Source organism: Aedes aegypti, chromosome 2, assembly GCF_002204515.2.
Source record: "Aedes aegypti strain LVP_AGWG chromosome 2, AaegL5.0 Primary Assembly, whole genome shotgun sequence".
NCBI classification, from domain to species: domain Eukaryota; kingdom Metazoa; phylum Arthropoda; class Insecta; order Diptera; family Culicidae; genus Aedes; species Aedes aegypti.
Genome location: NC_035108.1, coordinates 125,709,607 through 125,727,264, shown reverse-complemented (window position 1 = coordinate 125,727,264; position 17,658 = coordinate 125,709,607). Strand labels below are relative to the sequence as shown.

Genomic DNA, 17,658 nt, shown 5'->3' with positions numbered 1-17,658 from the left:
TGAGTCGCGAACGGAACACTCTGGATCTAAACGGTGAAGAGTTAGTTGCTGTGATATCACGAGCGTGTGATGCTTCCATGCCGAGAAAAGCCCCTCCTAGAGAGAACTGGCCGCCGGTGTACACAAACGAAGAGCTGGAAGAAGTCGACAAACAAAGAGCTGGAAGAAGTCGTGAAATCATACGCGTCAAACAAGGCACCGGGACCCGATGGTACCCCGAATGTTGCCCTCAAAGCGGCAGTGAATGCGGCTCCGGACATGTTCAGAATCGCGATGCAACGCTGCATAGATCAAGGAATCTTCCCGAATGTATGGAAGCGACAGAAATTGGTGCTTCTACCAAAGGCGGGGAAACCACCAGGTGACCCGTCGGCGTATAGACCTATCTGTCTACTAGATACGATGGGCAAGTTGTTGGAGAGGTTGGTCCTCAACAGGCTAGTAACGTATACGGAAGTTGCGCACGGCTTGTCCAACAACCAGTTTGGATTTAGGAAAGGTATATCTACTCTGGACGCTATCCGTTTGGTCGTTCAGACTGCTGAGGTGGCAATCGAGCATAAAAGGAGCGGCATCCATTACTGCGCGGTTGTCATGTGAAGAATGCGTTCAACAGCGCAAGCTGGGAAGCAACGCGCTTCACCGCCTCAAGGTACCGGTGCAGTTGTGTAAGCTTCTAGAAAGCAATTTAGATGGTTGGATTCTACTGTATGTCTACGAAACTAGGACTGGCCCGTCACAAGACTGAGGTGGTGGTGGTCAACAATCGCAAGTTCGAGCAACTGGCGGTTATCTCGGTAGGTGATGATTGCACCGTAGAGTCCAAGCAATCCCTTAGGCATCTTGGGGTAATGATCGATGATAAGCTCAGCTTCGCTAGCCACGTTGAATATGCCAGTAAAAGGGCATCTACGGCTATAGCTTCGCTTTCGAGGATGATGTCTAACAGCTCTGCTGTAATTGCCAGCAAATGCAAGCTACTGGCAAGCGTGACGCTATCCATACTAAGTAGGGTTCCTAGTACCGACCTCGTTTGACGAGTACCGGTTCTACGGTACTGTCACTCTCAGTACCGGTAGTACCGGTAAAATACCGATATTGGAAGATTAAAAAAAAGCATTCAGTATTGGAAAAAAAATCAACTGTTTTCGAATTCGTCAATAAATACAAGTTTGCTGAAGCTTATTCTTATTTTTTATGAATTATTACACTAAAAAATATAGTCTTAAATTATGAGTTAACCGTTCTTACTTTATAACTCAGGGAAGATTCAAATACGACGTCCACTGGTTTCGAGAATCAGGATTTCTAGATCCCTTATTGCCACTCTGTCACGCTTTTTCCAATACTTAATACAGTGAGAGGCAAAATAAAGTGCCCACCTTACCAGTTTTCGAATTTCTCTCATTGATTTGGTTCAAATTAAAGTTAACACACCTAAATCTTTTGTGATATTTTATTTTTGATGTTCTTTTAAAGTTGCACTTACGAAATTTTGATTAAAAAAAGAATTTTACTTAAAGAAAAAGAAAATCAATTTGTATTGAAAAAAAAGTAGTGACAAAAATAAGTGCCCACTTCCTTCTTGGCCCCAGAAAAGATGATTTAAGAAAAATAAAAAGCAATTTAATAGTTAATGTGTCCTCCTTTGGCCTTAAGGACTTGCTGGAGGCTCTTCGGCATGCTTTTCACCCGGTTTTGTAGGTGTTGTGGATCTAGTTCTTCCCAGGCGCGAGTTCGCGTTTTCGCGGTTGGGGTTTCTTTTTAAAAAAAAGAACCAAGTCGATTGACTACTAAACTTAAACTGTTTTATTGCCTTAATGTAACCTACCACCTAACCTAATAATGCCATATCAGCACCCTACAACTGGCCTCGATGCCAATCGATGATACTGCTGACCGAGCTCCGTGCCGTCGCCGTTGCCGAGGGCACCCAAATTGCTGACGTCGGTGGTGCCATCGATGAAATGTGCTAAGTCCGGTTGGCTGGGGCGTTAACTCGACCTTCCTTAGAGATGAACCTCCTGGTTCATAGTATCCACTATGGAAAAGGTTTTGAAATTTTCCACGCTCTGCCTAGGTTCCTGTGCTCCATGATGTTCCTTGTTGCTTGGTACCGTCTGTAGCTTGATCTTGGTAGTCCTATGGAAGAAAATGCTGAAGAAAATAGCAATACCGATTATGATGGGGAGGATGGCAATTCCTCCAAACAGTGGCCAATGTGGAAAATGTAGGCTGTTGGTTTCCAAGCGAAGTAGATCCAACTCCTTTCGGGTTTCTGACTGGAGTTTGTGGAGATGTTCCATGCTGAGGTTCAAAACATCTCCGTTTTTAGAAATGGTTATCCCGTCCAAAGGGAGATATATCGGTTTTCCGGCAATGTTTCGGGTTTGACTTGTGTATGGGATACCATTGATCTGTATGGTGCAATTCTCGTACTGGATTAAATACGATCCGGATAGGATCCTCTCAGAACCGCTGCAATCGGATGAAAAGGTGAAGTTTTTTGCAATGTTGACCAGTATATGGTGTGTATCAATTGAAATGATCTCTTGTTGGATAGGGTTTGATGTGTAGTTGCAGACAGCTGCTTTTCCGTCCAAGAGATTGGGTATACATGAGGAATCGGCTACTTCAGTATCTTCCAAATTGTAAATTGTTGGTTCTAGCGTGTGGACTGTAAATTTTTCAGACGGGTGGATTAAGAAATACTTCTTGGTCGTGTGTATTTGTTGTCGATTATGGAAGGTTGGACAAACAAGGATCTTATGAAAAACTCGAGGATCCAATTTCGGCATTTTGATGAGCAGTATGATCTCCTGGTAGTTGGTGGCTATTGAAGTAGTGGCATATGTGACAACTTCGGCTGACGAATGGACAGTTACATTTTCCCTCTCTAAATCTTTCCTGAACATTTCTATCTCATTTTTAGTCAATATTTTTTCATTTAAAATCCCTAATTTAGCTAACATTATCGTATCTATTATATCTCCAATTTTCTCACTTAAATCTTTGAGGTTAAAGAGAATGTTTATTGAATATAGCTCTGAGGATTTGTTCTTGAATAACTGAATAGCTTCTTTAGTCTTGAAAACGGATTCCTTTAGCTGAAGAGTCATTTCTCTATTAATTTTGACTTGCTTGTTATTATTGTAGATGAGATTGTTAATGCTATTGTTAATCAATTTTAAATCATTTGCATCGGGTGACCCAGCAATAAATTTCCAAACAGTTCCTACAGCATCCCATCTTCTTTGCCTTCTAATAGGGATTATACTTTTTAAATACTCATTAATTTCATCGAATTTTTGTAGTATAAATTCCGAGAATTGATTTTTGTCTATTTCATCAAATCTATTCCTGAGATCTACGACATGTGTTCTTAATGACTCTATGCTGAAGTGGTGGATGTAATGATACGATGAATATTTTAATCTGCTCATTCCGTGGTCAAAGACGAAAATAGGTTGTTCCAGTCGTTGTATGTGTAACGTCCATGCTTCTGTCAGTAGGGATGAGAGTCTGAAAAAGGGGGGAGTTTGTCAGTCAAATTTTCCTGATTTTTATGTCGTTTTTGTGGACACGTCTACCGTCATCTGTTTTTATTGTGCTTTTGTTAACCTTAGCTATTTTAATCTTTTTATATCGTGGGGTCGTTTTTACTCTACGTCTTGTCTTTTCGTATGCGTCAATTCCTGCTTCAATTTCTGTATGTTTTGTCTTTTGATTGTGACGTTTCAAGTCTTTAGTCTGTGTCGCCAGCAAGTTACTATAAACGGTTTCACATATTGTCGAGCTTTGAGAGCTGGGAATGACTACTTCGTATGGGGTATGTCTCGTAGTGGAGTGAATGGTGTTGTTGTACTTTATTATTGAGATGTCCATGATTTCTTGTGGGGTTTTACTTGGATTCTCAGCTTTGCTTATTCGATAAATTTCTAGCAAAGTCGAATGGAAGCGTTCTACGATCCCATTCATCTCGCTTCGACCAGTAGCCACGATATATGGCGTGATTTTGTTGGTGTTATAAAAATTTACTAGCTCGCCCGTCATAAATGACTTTTCCTGGTCCATGACCAAGGTTTCAGGGAACCTAAATTTTGATAACACTTCCTTTACAGCCGGAATAAGGTCTACAGCGGCTCTCGATTCAATTAAACGAGCTTGGGCGTACTTTGAAAATTTATCGACATAAGTTAAGTACTGAAGATTGTCTATGAAAAGAATGTCGATGTGAGCTATTTGAAACGGTTGATTAGGTATTGGAGTTTTTTGGATAGGGAAGTGAATAGGGCTTCTATCATATTTATTCTCGTGACATATTCGGCAATTTTTTATAAAGTCATGCAATTTTTGAGAGAGCTTTGGAAAATAAAACTTCCTCAAAAGCTGCCATTTATTTTCATCTGCGCCGCGGTGCGCTCGATAATGTTCTTTGTGTATCAAATCCCACTGTTCGTTCTCTTCTCGGACATCCTGGAGTTGACGTTGAGTGAAACGGATTTTTAACAGCTTTTTATCTCCAAAGTGAGTTTTATACACTTCCTGTAATTTACCCATAATTTCCTCAGTTGTTAAGAGTCCGTTTAACTTATTAACATCAAAATGGTTTTTCAATACCTGTAATAGAGAATTGTCGTTAATATCACTGATAAAAACATTTACTCTGGTGAATTTTTCAAAGGGGTGTTCTGTATTGACTTTATCGGGACCTTTTTTCAAAATAACCTGGTGTTTAAATACATTAATAGGGGATTCCGTAGATTTGATATAGAAATGATCGCTATTTTCCGCTGAGTGTTGGGTGGCTGTCATGGAACACACTATTCGACTCAAAGCGTCAGCAACCACATTGCTTTTGCCTGGCTTGTATTCAATGGTATAATCGTGTTCTTCCAAATACGCCTTCCAACGCTTAAGCTTTGCATTTGTGTTTTTTGCTGATAGAGAAAAAGTTAAGGGTTGATGATCTGTGAGGATTTTGAATTTGGAACCGTATAAATAGTTTCGAAACGTTTGTAATGCCCAGAATATGGCTAACATCTCCTTTTCTGGTACTGAGAATCCTTCTTCGGATTTCGAGAGAGTTCTAGATGCAAAATGGATAGGCTTATCTTTACCTGCCTCGCCTTGCGACAAGACAGCTCCGATGGCGAAATCAGATGCATCGGTTGTGAGAATAAAAGGCTTGCTGTAGTCGGGATAAATTAAAATGTCTGAGGAAGATAGAATACTTTTCATCTTCCTAAAACAGTTAGATTCCGCTTCGTTAAATTTGATCTTTTTATTTGAGGTACATCCCTCCCCTCTCAGAAGGCTTGTAAGGGGTTTTGCGATTTTCGCAAAGTCCTTTACGAACCGTCTGTAATAGCCCATCATTCCTAGGAATGATCTCAGCTCTTTGATTGTTGATGGTTCGGGATACTTCTCTATCGCTTCAATTTTTTTAATGTTTGGTTTAAGACCCTTAGATGTGATGACATAACCGAGAAACTCAATTTCCTTATGTAAGAATTCTGACTTATCCAATTGAATTTTCAGATTAGCATCATTCAGTGCCTTTAAAATTACCTCGAGATTCTTAAGTGTTTCTTCGAGTGTTTTGCCGAATATGATTACGTCATCAATATAGACGTAACATATTTTCCCAATATGTTCCCTTAATACATCATCGATTGCACGTTGAAATATCGCGGGAGCATTCTTGAGACCGAATGGCATACGAGTAAATTCGTATTTGCCATTATTAATCGAGAAAGCAGTTTTCTCGATGTCACTCTCTTTCATCTTTATCTGGTGGAAACCAGATGCCAAATCGAGGGTGATAAAATATTGTTGACCTTTTAATTGGTCAATAACATAATTTATTTCAGGCATCGGGTACCTGTCTGATATAGTTTTTTCATTTAATTTTCGGTAGTCTACTACCATTCGAAACTTTTTCTCTCCGGAGGCATCGGATTTCTTTGGAACAATCCACACAGGGGACGTCCAAGCAGATCGGGATGGCCTTATAATTCCATCATCGAGAAGTTTTTTTACTTGTTTATTTACCTCTGTTGCATATGCAGCAGGGTATGGATAAACTTTTTGGTGGATTGGAATATCATCCGCGGTGTTTATAGCACACTCAATTACAGTACTGCAAGTCAATTTTGCATCGGGCTGATGAAACACTTCTTGATGCCGTTCAAGCACCTCGAATAATTTGCCCTTCTCGTCGTCTGAAAGATGAGCCGTTCTAAACATTTTGTCAACGTTGCTTGCCCGTGGCTCGAGGGCCGATTGTTGGGGTAGGCAACTGGATGGGTTTGGATTTGTTTCCAGGGAACTAACAATTTGTGCGGGGGAATATTGAAGAAGGGGAATAGTCAGAAATTCATTGTCTTTACTTAGCTGGAGAGTGTTATTTTTGAGGTCAATCTTTGCACTGAGTGCGTTTAATATTCCGGTACCTATTATACCGTGAAAAAAAGGATGAAACTCATGTAATAGAAATTGTGCTCGGTAATGTATTTTTGGTCTAAAAAATTCAATATCAATCGCAGTGTTAGAGCTGAATTTCCCATTAGCGCTACTGATACCATTTGCCGCGAAATGATACGGTTTTGCTAATGAATAATTGTACGCTAGCATTGGATGTATTAGATTTATATTCGCGCCTGTATCAATTAAAAAGGGGAATTCGCCAATGCTTGTTTTAAGGTTGATGTAAGGCATCGTTGGGGTTACCAACGGGGGAGCCATTCTAAAAAATTTGCTTGCTGTTCTGGAGGTTCAGCAGCATTTTGTTTTGGCGGAGAGGTACCAGAGGCTTCTCCTATTTCAAAGTTGTCAACAGGAGGCGCTTCGTCATATGAGCCGTCCTGCGTGGGATATGGGATCGAATAATCTGGATAACATTCGTTGTAGTATGATTGATCGTACTGATAAGCATACTGGTTGTAATTATCGTAATTATCATAATAATCATAAACAGGGTATGCGTTTTCTAACGGATGTGCTTGGCGTTTGATATTTTGGTGATATTGTTGAGAAGCTGGCCTTTTCAAATTCATTGGCGGCCGATTACCATAATTTATGAATTTCGATTGTTGACTCTGGTCAACTTCCATGGGTTCTACTTTTTGGGAAATTTGAGGTGACCTGAAGGGGTTTTGTGAAAATGGATTGTATGAGAATGTATTTTGGGAAGGCTGATTTCTAAATGGGTTGGTTTGCAAGGGGACTCTGGGAGGTAAAGCATAATTTTGAGGCACACTAGGCCTTCTTGGAGGTAATGGTGGCGGTAATAGAATTTTTGGATTTAAAAACTGTGTCCTGGAAGGTATTTTTGGAGGTTCCTTTGGCTTAGGCAATGATTGGCTACCATGTTCGTTTCGAAAGGGGGCGGAACGGATATCTAAATTATAATATTCAGTGCAGAAGTTGTAAGCTTGACCCAAGGTTCTTGGATTTGTACTTTTTAACAGGATGCTCAGAGGTTTATCCAATCCTCTGATGAATGCATCGAGTGACTTGTCACGGAAGTAGTCGATATGTGCTGCGGCATTCGGTCGCAGTTTGTCGTCCGTTTGTATCTGAGCTATTATCAAAGATAATAATTCATTGACACGGCTGTAATAACTGCTGAGGCTTTCCTCGGCAGATTTTCTTATAGATGTTAATTGGAAATCTAACGTTTTAACATCCCGTCGGTCGCGATAATACAGGATTAACGTGTTTTTTATATCCGTCCAAGAGGACGAGATATTATTCGCATTCAAAATATCGGCAGCTTCGCCATCAATTTTGCGGCGCACTGACCGTTCAAGGATATTAATTTGCGACGGTGTCGCACCGTTGTCGCGGTAAGTTCTGAAAATGGAATCAACATCGGTGATCCAATCAATAAGTCTGGTAGGATCACCCTTGAAAATTTTAATTTCTTTGACAAAGTCTGGAACTTTGCCTAGATCAATAAACTGTTGAATGGTCATAGGAGAAGGTGGGGGCACTGGATTAGGGTTAGGATTCATCATATTGGAGTAATAGAAATTTACTCGCGGTTTCTTCTTCGGTAAAATATTGAGCGAATTGGGAAAGAGCTTGAGAACTACGACAAAATCACCGTAATCAGAAAATCACTCAGATAGGAACAAAAATTAAAACTTTTGAAATATTTCACTCACACTTTTCGGATTTAAAACTATCACTAGCACTTGTTTGATTGAATAAAATAAAAGTAACTTACAGTAAAATTGCCAACATCCTCCGTTGGACTTCCTGGGTTTTCCTGGGATGATTTTTTTTTTGATGGCGGGACTCCGTCTATGGGGGAGAACCAGGCAGTTATTTCGGGTTGATCCGTTTTGCTGCTGACTGCTACTCCGGGCCCTGATAACGATTGATCCAGCTGGATGCGGTGTCCTGATCCTCGCTTCGTTCCGTAGGGTAGGCTCGTTGAACCTAGGGTGTGGTGTTAGGCTCCTTCCACCAATGGTGTGATAGATCACTTTGAGGATTTTTACACTACACTTGTTGAACGATTTTTCACTACCGGACACTTATACGATTCCCACTTCGACGGGTCCCTATTCGGGCGCCAGTTCGCGTTTTCGCGGTTGGGGTTTCTTTTTAAAAAAAAGAACCAAGTCGATTGACTACTAAACTTAAACTGTTTTATTGCCTTAATGTAACCTACCACCTAACCTAATAATGCCATATCAGCACCCTACAACTGGCCTCGATGCCAATCGATGATACTGCTGACCGAGCTCCGTGCCGTCGCCGTTGCCGAGGGCACCCAAATTGCTGACGTCGGTGGTGCCATCGATGAAATGTGCTAAGTCCGGTTGGCTGGGGCGTTAACTCGCGCTCCAAGGCTTCAAAATAATTATTTTTGTTGGTAACACCAGTTTTTTCAACCCTGGCATCGAGAATCGCCCACAAATTCTCGATGGGGTTGAGGTCTGGGCTTTGTGGAGGCCATTCCAGCGGTTTAATCCGACAAGACCGGAAGAAAGACTTGGTCTTCTTTCCAGTATGCTTCGGGTCGTTGTTCTAGAGAAATATGAATTTCTCTTCAAGGCCCGTCTGGATCAGCGAAACCTCCAGATTTTCCAGCAAGATGTTAATGTAGGAATCTGCCGTCATTATTCCGTCGATTTTCACGACGCTTCCTACTCCACTCCATGAAAAACACCCCCAGACCATCACATTTCATCACATCACACTTCCTTGGATGTGGCGCTCCTGAAGCTCGAGCTGTCTAACCGAGAGCGGCGGGCTCGTGTGTGATGCAGAGCACCACATCCAAGGAACGGTGAAGCATGGAGGAGGAAATGTGATGGTCTGGGGGTGTTTTTCATGGAGTGGAGTAGAAAACCTCGTGAAAATCGACGGAATAATGATGGCAGATTCCTACATTAACATCTTGCTGGAAAATCTGGAGGTTTCGCTGATCCAGACGGGCCTTGAAGAGAAATTCATATTTCTCTAGAACAACGACCCGAAGCATACTGGAAAGAAGACCAAGTCTTTTTTCCGGTCTTGTCGGATTAAACCGCTGGAATGGCCTCCACAAAGCCCAGACCTCAACCCCATCGAGAATTTGTGGGCGATTCTCGATGCCAGGGTTGAAAAAACTGGTGTTACCAACAAAAATAATTATTTTGAAGCCTTGGAGCGCGCCTGGGAAGAACTAGATCCACAACACCTACAAAACCTGGTGAAAAGCATGCCGAAGAGCCTCCAGCAAGTCCTTAAGGCCAAAGGAGGACACATTAACTATTAAATTGCTTTTTATTTTTCTTAAATCATCTTTTCTGGGGCCAAGAAGGAAGTGGGCACTTATTTTTGTCACTACTTTTTTTTCAATACAAATTGATTTTCTTTTTCTTTAAGTAAAATTCTTTTTTTTTTATCAAAATTTCGTAAGTGCAACTTTAAAAGAACATCAAAAATAAAATATCACAAAAGATTTAGGTGTGTTAACTTTAATTTGAACCAAATCAATGAGAGAAATTCGAAAACTGGTAAGGTGGGCACTTTATTTTGCCTCTCACTGTACATACACTGTAATACTTTTGTAGACTCCCCCTCCCCCAAATGATAGACATCATTTTTTAATGACCCCTCATGAAATACTAAAAAAATATGTTGAAATTTTAGTTTTGTCTGACGTGATGAACCACATTCATTTAAATCTGTCCTTTAACCGTCCATAGTTGACTAATTTCTAGGAAAGTCTTAAAAGTTGCAGAAGTATTGGGTAATATTGTATGTGATGCGCAAAAGCGTTCAAAATGAATAATTTATTGACTTTTTTCATTAAAATTTTCATTAATAAAGTAGGATTTGAAAATGCAAAGCGTGTTTAAATTCATTGTTTAACTGCCATACGTGTCCATCCGGATGTTGCTCGAATTGTTGCCCATGCATCGTGAAATGTCAACACATATTTCGCTTAGAAGACAATTGTAATACACGAATTAATCCGAACAGTTGCCATACCATCAGCAGCTTTATTTGTATTCAAAAATCGATAAATCGTTAATCCTGTTGGTAAGAATAGAATCTTCTGAATAATTTCCGGTAATTAACATTACCCTCCATTTTTTTTTAAATATTCCAAAACATGATTTTAATGGAAACAAGATGCAAACAATGAGCGTACTTCTAGCGTTACGGAGATAAACCATACTTAATGATTCAAAGATGATAATTAGGATAAGCAATTTGTCGACCTGACAAATTCGCCATAAACCAAACTTACGTACCATTTATTGTGAAGGAATTTATTGAATCAAATGATTATTAGATTTTTCATCAGTACCGAAAATACCGGTATTCAATGCTTTCCAGTACCGGTATTCCGGTACCAAAAAATAGTCGGTAGTACCGGTACTCCCGGTGCTAAAACCTCTAATACTAAGGTACGGAGGACCAATCTGATCAAAAGCGCTTAGAACTAGCAGAAACCTAGAGCGGTAGGAAAGCACGTACAGGATAATGTGCTTAAGAGTAGCAAGTGCATACCGGACGGTATCTAAAAAGGCCGTCCATCAGGCTCATATTCAAGGAAGATGTTCACTTCAACCAAAGAGGTACCAGACGAGTTCGCAACGTGTGTAAAGAGGCTGGCAGCAAAAACGGGATCACTCCACTAAAGGTAGATGGACCCACCGACTGATACCAAATATGACAGATTGGTATAAATGAAACCAGCGAGGGGAAGTGAACTTTCACCTGACGCAGTTTCTGTTAGGACATGGTTGCTATAGGCAGTACCAGCATAGGTTCGGGCACTCAGCACTCTTTCCTGCGTGCCCCAATTGTGCTGGTGTGTAGAAAGCAGCGGAGCATGTCGTGTTCGATTGCCCCCGTTTCATTGTTCTGAGAGATCGCATGCTCGCTCCATGCGGAGGGGTTACGTCCTCTGACAATGTAATCCGCTGCCGAGTGTAGGAATGCAGTAACTGGCTGTCACACAGCCATGTTGTATGCTGTACCAATATGGACTAGCTGTTGTAATACTAGGAAGAAAGCTCTGCAGAGATTTCAAAATAAAATTTTGAAAATGCTTCTGAAGCTCCCTCCCTGGTATAGTACCAATGAGTTACATAGAATATCCAATGTTGAAACATTGGAACAAATGTCAAATTAAATAATTAATAATTTCAGGCAAAAATCGTTGCAATCTTCTATTGCCACGATTAATGCGTTATATGTTTAGGTTAAGTTAGGTTAAGTATATTTAAAGCGTTTTTTTCTCTTATAAGCAGGTGAAATCAACTCACCTGTAAAAATCTGAACTGCTACGGCAAATGAAATGTAATATGTTGTTAACAAAATGTTAATGAAATCTTAAATTTGTTTTACCAAATTAGGATGATAGTGTTGTCTAATAACACAGAACACCTAGATATAAGAAATGAATGTAATGTTTGGAATGATACTAATAAAGAAATAAAAAAAACTGGCTGTCACTTACATTGTGCTAGAGTTGCCTATGGCGCGTCGACCAAGAGTTGGCCGCAGAGGATTAACCCTGCCGAGGCTGGTTCCCTGTAACATTGTTGAAGTTAAGAAGCAGTTTGCCTAGGCTACTTCTGCTACATGTGTTGTGTGTTGTGCTATATGCACTGGCCCCTCCTCGAAGAAATACCGTAAGGTGGTTTCAGGGAGATAAGGGTCTGAGGCCAAGGGTAATGTCGGTGCACTCTGTACACCAAGCAATTCAACAATAATTGCTCAAGTACAGTGCATGGCTGGTTTTAGAGGGTCGTCGTCGGTGCAGCATCCCCACACTCCCTGAGTTACCTTCTCAGGCGTTTGTTTGCAGATTTTCCTCTTGTAAAAAAAAGACCTGTACTTCATCCGAATATAGGATCGAGGAAATGGGTTCTCTTATGACTTCCGGTGTTTCAGAATAATCATCAGCTTTTAAAAAAAATTTAAACCAATTGAATTGTCTTTTGAAAAGGATTTGCTAAGTCTCGCATCTGCAGGAGCGTTTTATTTTATATTTTCACAAACCCGTCTCCAATACATTAATGAATGTTTGCCCTTTACTGGCATAAACCAGATTTGCTGGTATGTCTGAAACATAGTATTTGGAAACTTGCAATCACAAGACACGGATTCAGTTTGGCTTTCTATTCCGCAGAATCATAAGGTGTTCTGTAGCTTAGTTGGTTAAAGCGCCGGTCTAGCGTACACGGAGTCGTGAGTTCGAGTCTCACTAGAACGCGTATTTTTTCGCAAATTCATGTCTCAATTTGTCAAACAAACACACTGTGTCTTCTGATTGCAAGTTTCCAAATACCCCGTCTCCAATCCTTGCGTTTGGCCTGTATTCTGTCAGGGCCTTTTTTGTAGTAAACCCAATTAGAAGTAATCTTTGCTCTATTAAATAACTGTCTGTATTCCGTCCTCAATTCTGTCATCTTTGCTGAATAGGACAACTAGCATGATAAGATGAGATCATTTGGTCAATAGTAAAAGATCCCTTTGGTTTACGACTTCCAGATCCTACAGTTTGACTTCCAGTTGTAAAACAGTACATACCTTCGTTTTCCCCGGATTATTGGCAACTCCATTTTGATCGCAACAATGTTGGAACAAATTCTATCCTAGACTAACGTTCTTATGTCTACTATTCACAGAGGTCAATGGACAACGGCTGCTCGGGATGAACCACCTGGAGGTGGTTTCCATTTTGAAGGAGCTGCCCCAGGATGTTTGCATGGTTTGCGGCCGCGGCGATCAGGAGATGTTGCAGTTCACCGAGGAAGCGCTTATCAACACACTGGAAGAGGAGGCCGCCAAAAGCCGCGCCGGTGGTCTCCAGAGCAGCCTGACCCCATCGGAAAGGTTGGTGAAGGCCAAAAGCGATGGCAGTTTGGCCACGACCGGGGGCGCCAACGATGGCTTCTCGAAGATCAAATCCAGGAGCTTGGAACCGTTGACGGGATTGGCCATGTGGAGCTCCGAGCCGCAGATCATCGAGCTGGTCAAAGGTGAGCGTGGTCTTGGGTTTTCGATCTTGGACTACCAGGATCCGCTGGATCCGAACGATACGTTGATCGTGATCCGATCGTTGGTTCCGGGTGGGGTGGCCCAGCTGGATGGACGACTGATCCCTGGGGATAGATTGTTGTTTGTAAATGATACGGTGTTGGAGAATGCTTCCCTAGATCAGGCGGTCCAGGCGTTGAAGGGCGCCCCGAAGGGTGTTGTTCGAATTGGCGTTGCGAAACCGTTGCCGATGCAGGACTCGTCGATAACGGCATTCGAGGGGGACAAAGGTGGCGATGGGGGCGCAATGGGATATCATGGAAACGATGGCAGTCGCAACTCCGTGGGAAAAATGTTATCCATGAGCAAGCCAGATATAATTATGGAATGAGAACGTTTAGTCATAAGCAGAGATGAATATGAACGCTGTATTCATTTGTTTAAGCAGTTATCTGATCTTTTACAATTTATCGACTTTGTTAGCTCCGTCGCGAATGACAAGAACTTGGTCTAAATTTGCGAGCTAAGGAATTTGTTTCCTAGTACCTTCAAAGCAAAACCACTCTATCTCTATCTAAAAGGCTTTCCACCGGCGTAAGTGGCATGCTCACCCTATTCCTTGCCCGGTTTGCTTGATTGTGTAGGGATTTATTTTAGATACTTGGTTACCTTACTCCTCATTCCATCCATTGCATCCACGATTCCATCCACAAAGTAATATCGTTGAGTATTAATTCTACTTGTTTCACGTCTAATGCACGTTCTTCAGCACTTTCCCAGCAGCCGACACGTTAGTGTGGACCTTAACGTTGAATATCTCAAGAGAAATCAATCACACCGTGGCACTCACATCCATTCACATCTCATCCAAATAACTCATGCATCACTCACTCAGTTTGAGTCGAAAAAAGAAAAAGTTAAGAACTCATTGATTTTTGTTTGTTTGATTTGAAACCGTTCAGTACTTTGTCGTATGATTTGCGCTTTCACAACTTATGGTGAGAATAATAGAACACAAATCAGTGTATTCATTTCTGACTTATGACGTTATAATTGGAGGATTGATGAGAACACAAACGAAAAAATCAACCAACGCGAAAAGAAATACGGAAAACGAGAATCAATCAAATCAAAATGGAAAATTTGTCTGAAAGCTGAACTGAAGCGGAATTTGTTGAATAACTAAAAATACCACGTCGGCATGTTGGCGCATGCTGCTCAAGACGTTGGTGATCGTAGTGCCGTAGTGAAATCACGAGTGTCGATGTGCGATTTTTTTCATAGAAAAGCGGTTAAAAATCAAAGCAGAGTGTTTAGAGGCCTAATAGTGAGTAGGGAGATGTGGTTTCGCAGTGTGCAGTGGGGTCGAGTAGCTTGGAGGGTTGGGGACGCCTAAGAAATTCATCGTACACTACAGTTTTCAGTTGCTTACTTTTGAAGCACATTGAGCACATAACAAGTGCGATCAGCAGTGCGGAATTGCGAACAAAAGTGTGGGATTACGTCGGATCGATTTGGTGTGTTCATCGCACTTATTCAGCATGAGATGACGAATAAGTGCAGTGAAGACATCATACCTATCCGATTCAATCCCGTACTTCTATTTGCGATTTCGCACTTAGGGGTCCAGTAAGCAACGCAATTTATAATATAACCGACAATATTCTGCTTATCCTTGCTGTTAACTTCCGACAGAAGAAGCATTTTTCATAGCGATATTACGGAAAACTTGAAAATATAAACGTTGGTTTGCCAACTGAGAAAGTTGAGTAAATAGTTATTCAAACACATCAGATTTTTCTTCTCAGTAGTGCCCATCCTTCAGAAATTTAGAGATAACGCGAACTAAACTGTAACACCTTCAGGAATATTTGTAGATTGCTCCAGAAACTCGTTCAGGAGTTTTGCGATTTTTCTCAATAAATATATCTAATTTTTTTTCTTACAAAAAGTCCAACTGATATTCAGCAAGAAACACTCCTAAAATACAACATAAATTGCTGCAGAAATTTGTCTATGGGTTTTTACAGAAATTCTGCCATACGTACCCAGCCTGCAAAATTCAGCCTCGGGGCGAACGTTAAGCAGCCCCCCTGCTATAATCCTCCACCATAGCGTTGGTCAATAACTTTTGGAGCTTTATCCTAAATTATGCCTAAATTAATTGTTGGTATGGTCGTCAATATGAATCCTCCAAAAATATTTGAGCTTTTGAACCCACTGCACAAAACCACTTAGAAATAATATGCTACCCTTCGACAATGTTGCAGTAAATCAAAGTGTGTTACCACCACTGCGAACGTATCTCGTCGGATTATAAATGGTTTGTCGAAAAACAGTGCCAACATGGTTACACGAGAATGGATTCTGCCAGTAGGGCACACCGTCTGATAGTGCTATATTCCGGTTCACGCTTGAACGAAGTAGAATTCGAATTCCTTCATTAGAGAAAAACAAAAATCATTCGAACAAATAGACTCACACTTTTGTAGATCAGTAGAATAGCTCGTCCGTAGAGTTGAACTCGTATATATTACGACAGAAAAAAAAATCTATTTTCTCCGCAAAGGGAATTCAATTCGAAGCTAAATGCAAGGGATGAAGAAATTTTCCACTCAAATGCAATAATTTACCCTCAGCATTAGTTAGAATACCGAAGAACGAATAAGTACGTAGATCATCCACAGAAACTCTCACAAATTCATCGTTGACCCTTCATTATCGGTGGTCATCCTTGTGTATTCAAAATGTGTCAAAAATTGTTAACGTATTCATAGAACGAACAGAACAAATAAAAATCAATCAAACACGCAGAGTGAACCCCGCATTCCATCCCCGGCACGTACGAACACACAAGCACTTGCACATAAAACTATCACAAGAGGACACCTAACACCAAACAGTAGGAAACTATTTCCCACAACAACTCATGTAACTGTATTCTGATAAGGTATTTTGATAAAAAAAACGAAAGACTCTTTTGTCCCTATAATTGTACCCTCTATTTATTCTCTTCTCTATTTTTACGCGTCCACCTATATATTATACAAAATCGAATAACTAAGAACGAAGCAAACACAAAACTGAACTCAGATATTTACTTAAATGCCTTCTGTTGCAGTTGTACTTATTGAACGGATTTTTCTGTCATAGCCAAAATCAAACCCGTTGAACAGACTTGAACGTTATAAAAATTCGAATAAATATTTAATTATTGATTGAAGCAACAATATGAAAGGAAAATCAACAGGAATCACATTACTTAATGTAAATTTAAATTTATTGACTATTGAAATATTGAATATGCGAATGCAAGCAAAAAAAAAATAACAAATATATTATTATGAAAGATATAGATTATTTATATACAATGTTTAGACAAAAAAATCCATTCCACTTAGTTTGTAACTTATGCAATTATATATATTCTATTCGGAATGACGATACATGATCAATATATGGATGGTAACTACACACTGCAATTGGGCTGGTGATGTTTGATTCGGCATCAGTGATGTATCACATCAATTTTTAGTTCTTGGTAAACTTTCTCTGATCTCCCGTCGTCTGTCACCTGTAGTAAACGAGTTCGTGGGAAGTCGGCTTCGTTGACGGCAAGAAATGCCGTGAGTACCAGGTCCCAACGCATCACCTGTTTATCTATTTCAAGGCGGCATACGATAGTATCGATCGCATAGTTCTATGGAAAATCATGGACGAGGACAGCTTTCCCGGGAAGCTCAAGAGACTGAAGAGCAACGATGGAAGGTGTGCAAAATTGTGTGGAGGTTTCAGGCGAACATTCAAGTTCGTTTGAATCCCACCAAGGACTACGACAAGATGATGAACTTTCGTGCCTGTTGTTCAACATTGCGCTCGAAGGTGTTATGTGCAGAGCCGGGGTACGATTTTCACAAGATCCAGTCAGTTTGTTTGCTTCGCGGATAATATGGACATTGTCGGCCGATCATTTGAAGAGGTGGCAGACTTGTAGGGGCAATGAGGGCAATATGAACATACAGGGCAATATGAGCCACCCAGGTTTTGTCCTCAAAAACAGTATTTTAATGTCTAGTGTCATTATGATCTGCTAAAGGATGCCTCAAATAGCCACCACAATAAAAACCGTAAGAATATTCGTTTGAACGTCCTTCGTCA

At 40.7% G+C, this 17,658-nt stretch overlaps 1 protein-coding gene across 1 annotated transcript in view; it reads left to right on the top strand.

Moving 5' to 3' along the window:
• The window catches only part of LOC23687980 (patj homolog), a 41,857-nt gene extending 25,015 nt beyond the window's left edge, over window positions 1-16,842 (top strand). Inside the window, exon 3 of the mRNA XM_011495451.2 lies at window positions 13,149-16,842. Coding sequence (XP_011493753.2) covers window positions 13,149-13,891 — 743 coding nt within the window. The 3' untranslated portion in view covers window positions 13,892-16,842. The remainder of the gene's footprint in view (window positions 1-13,148) is intronic.
• Window positions 16,843-17,658: the final 816 nt, after the last annotated feature.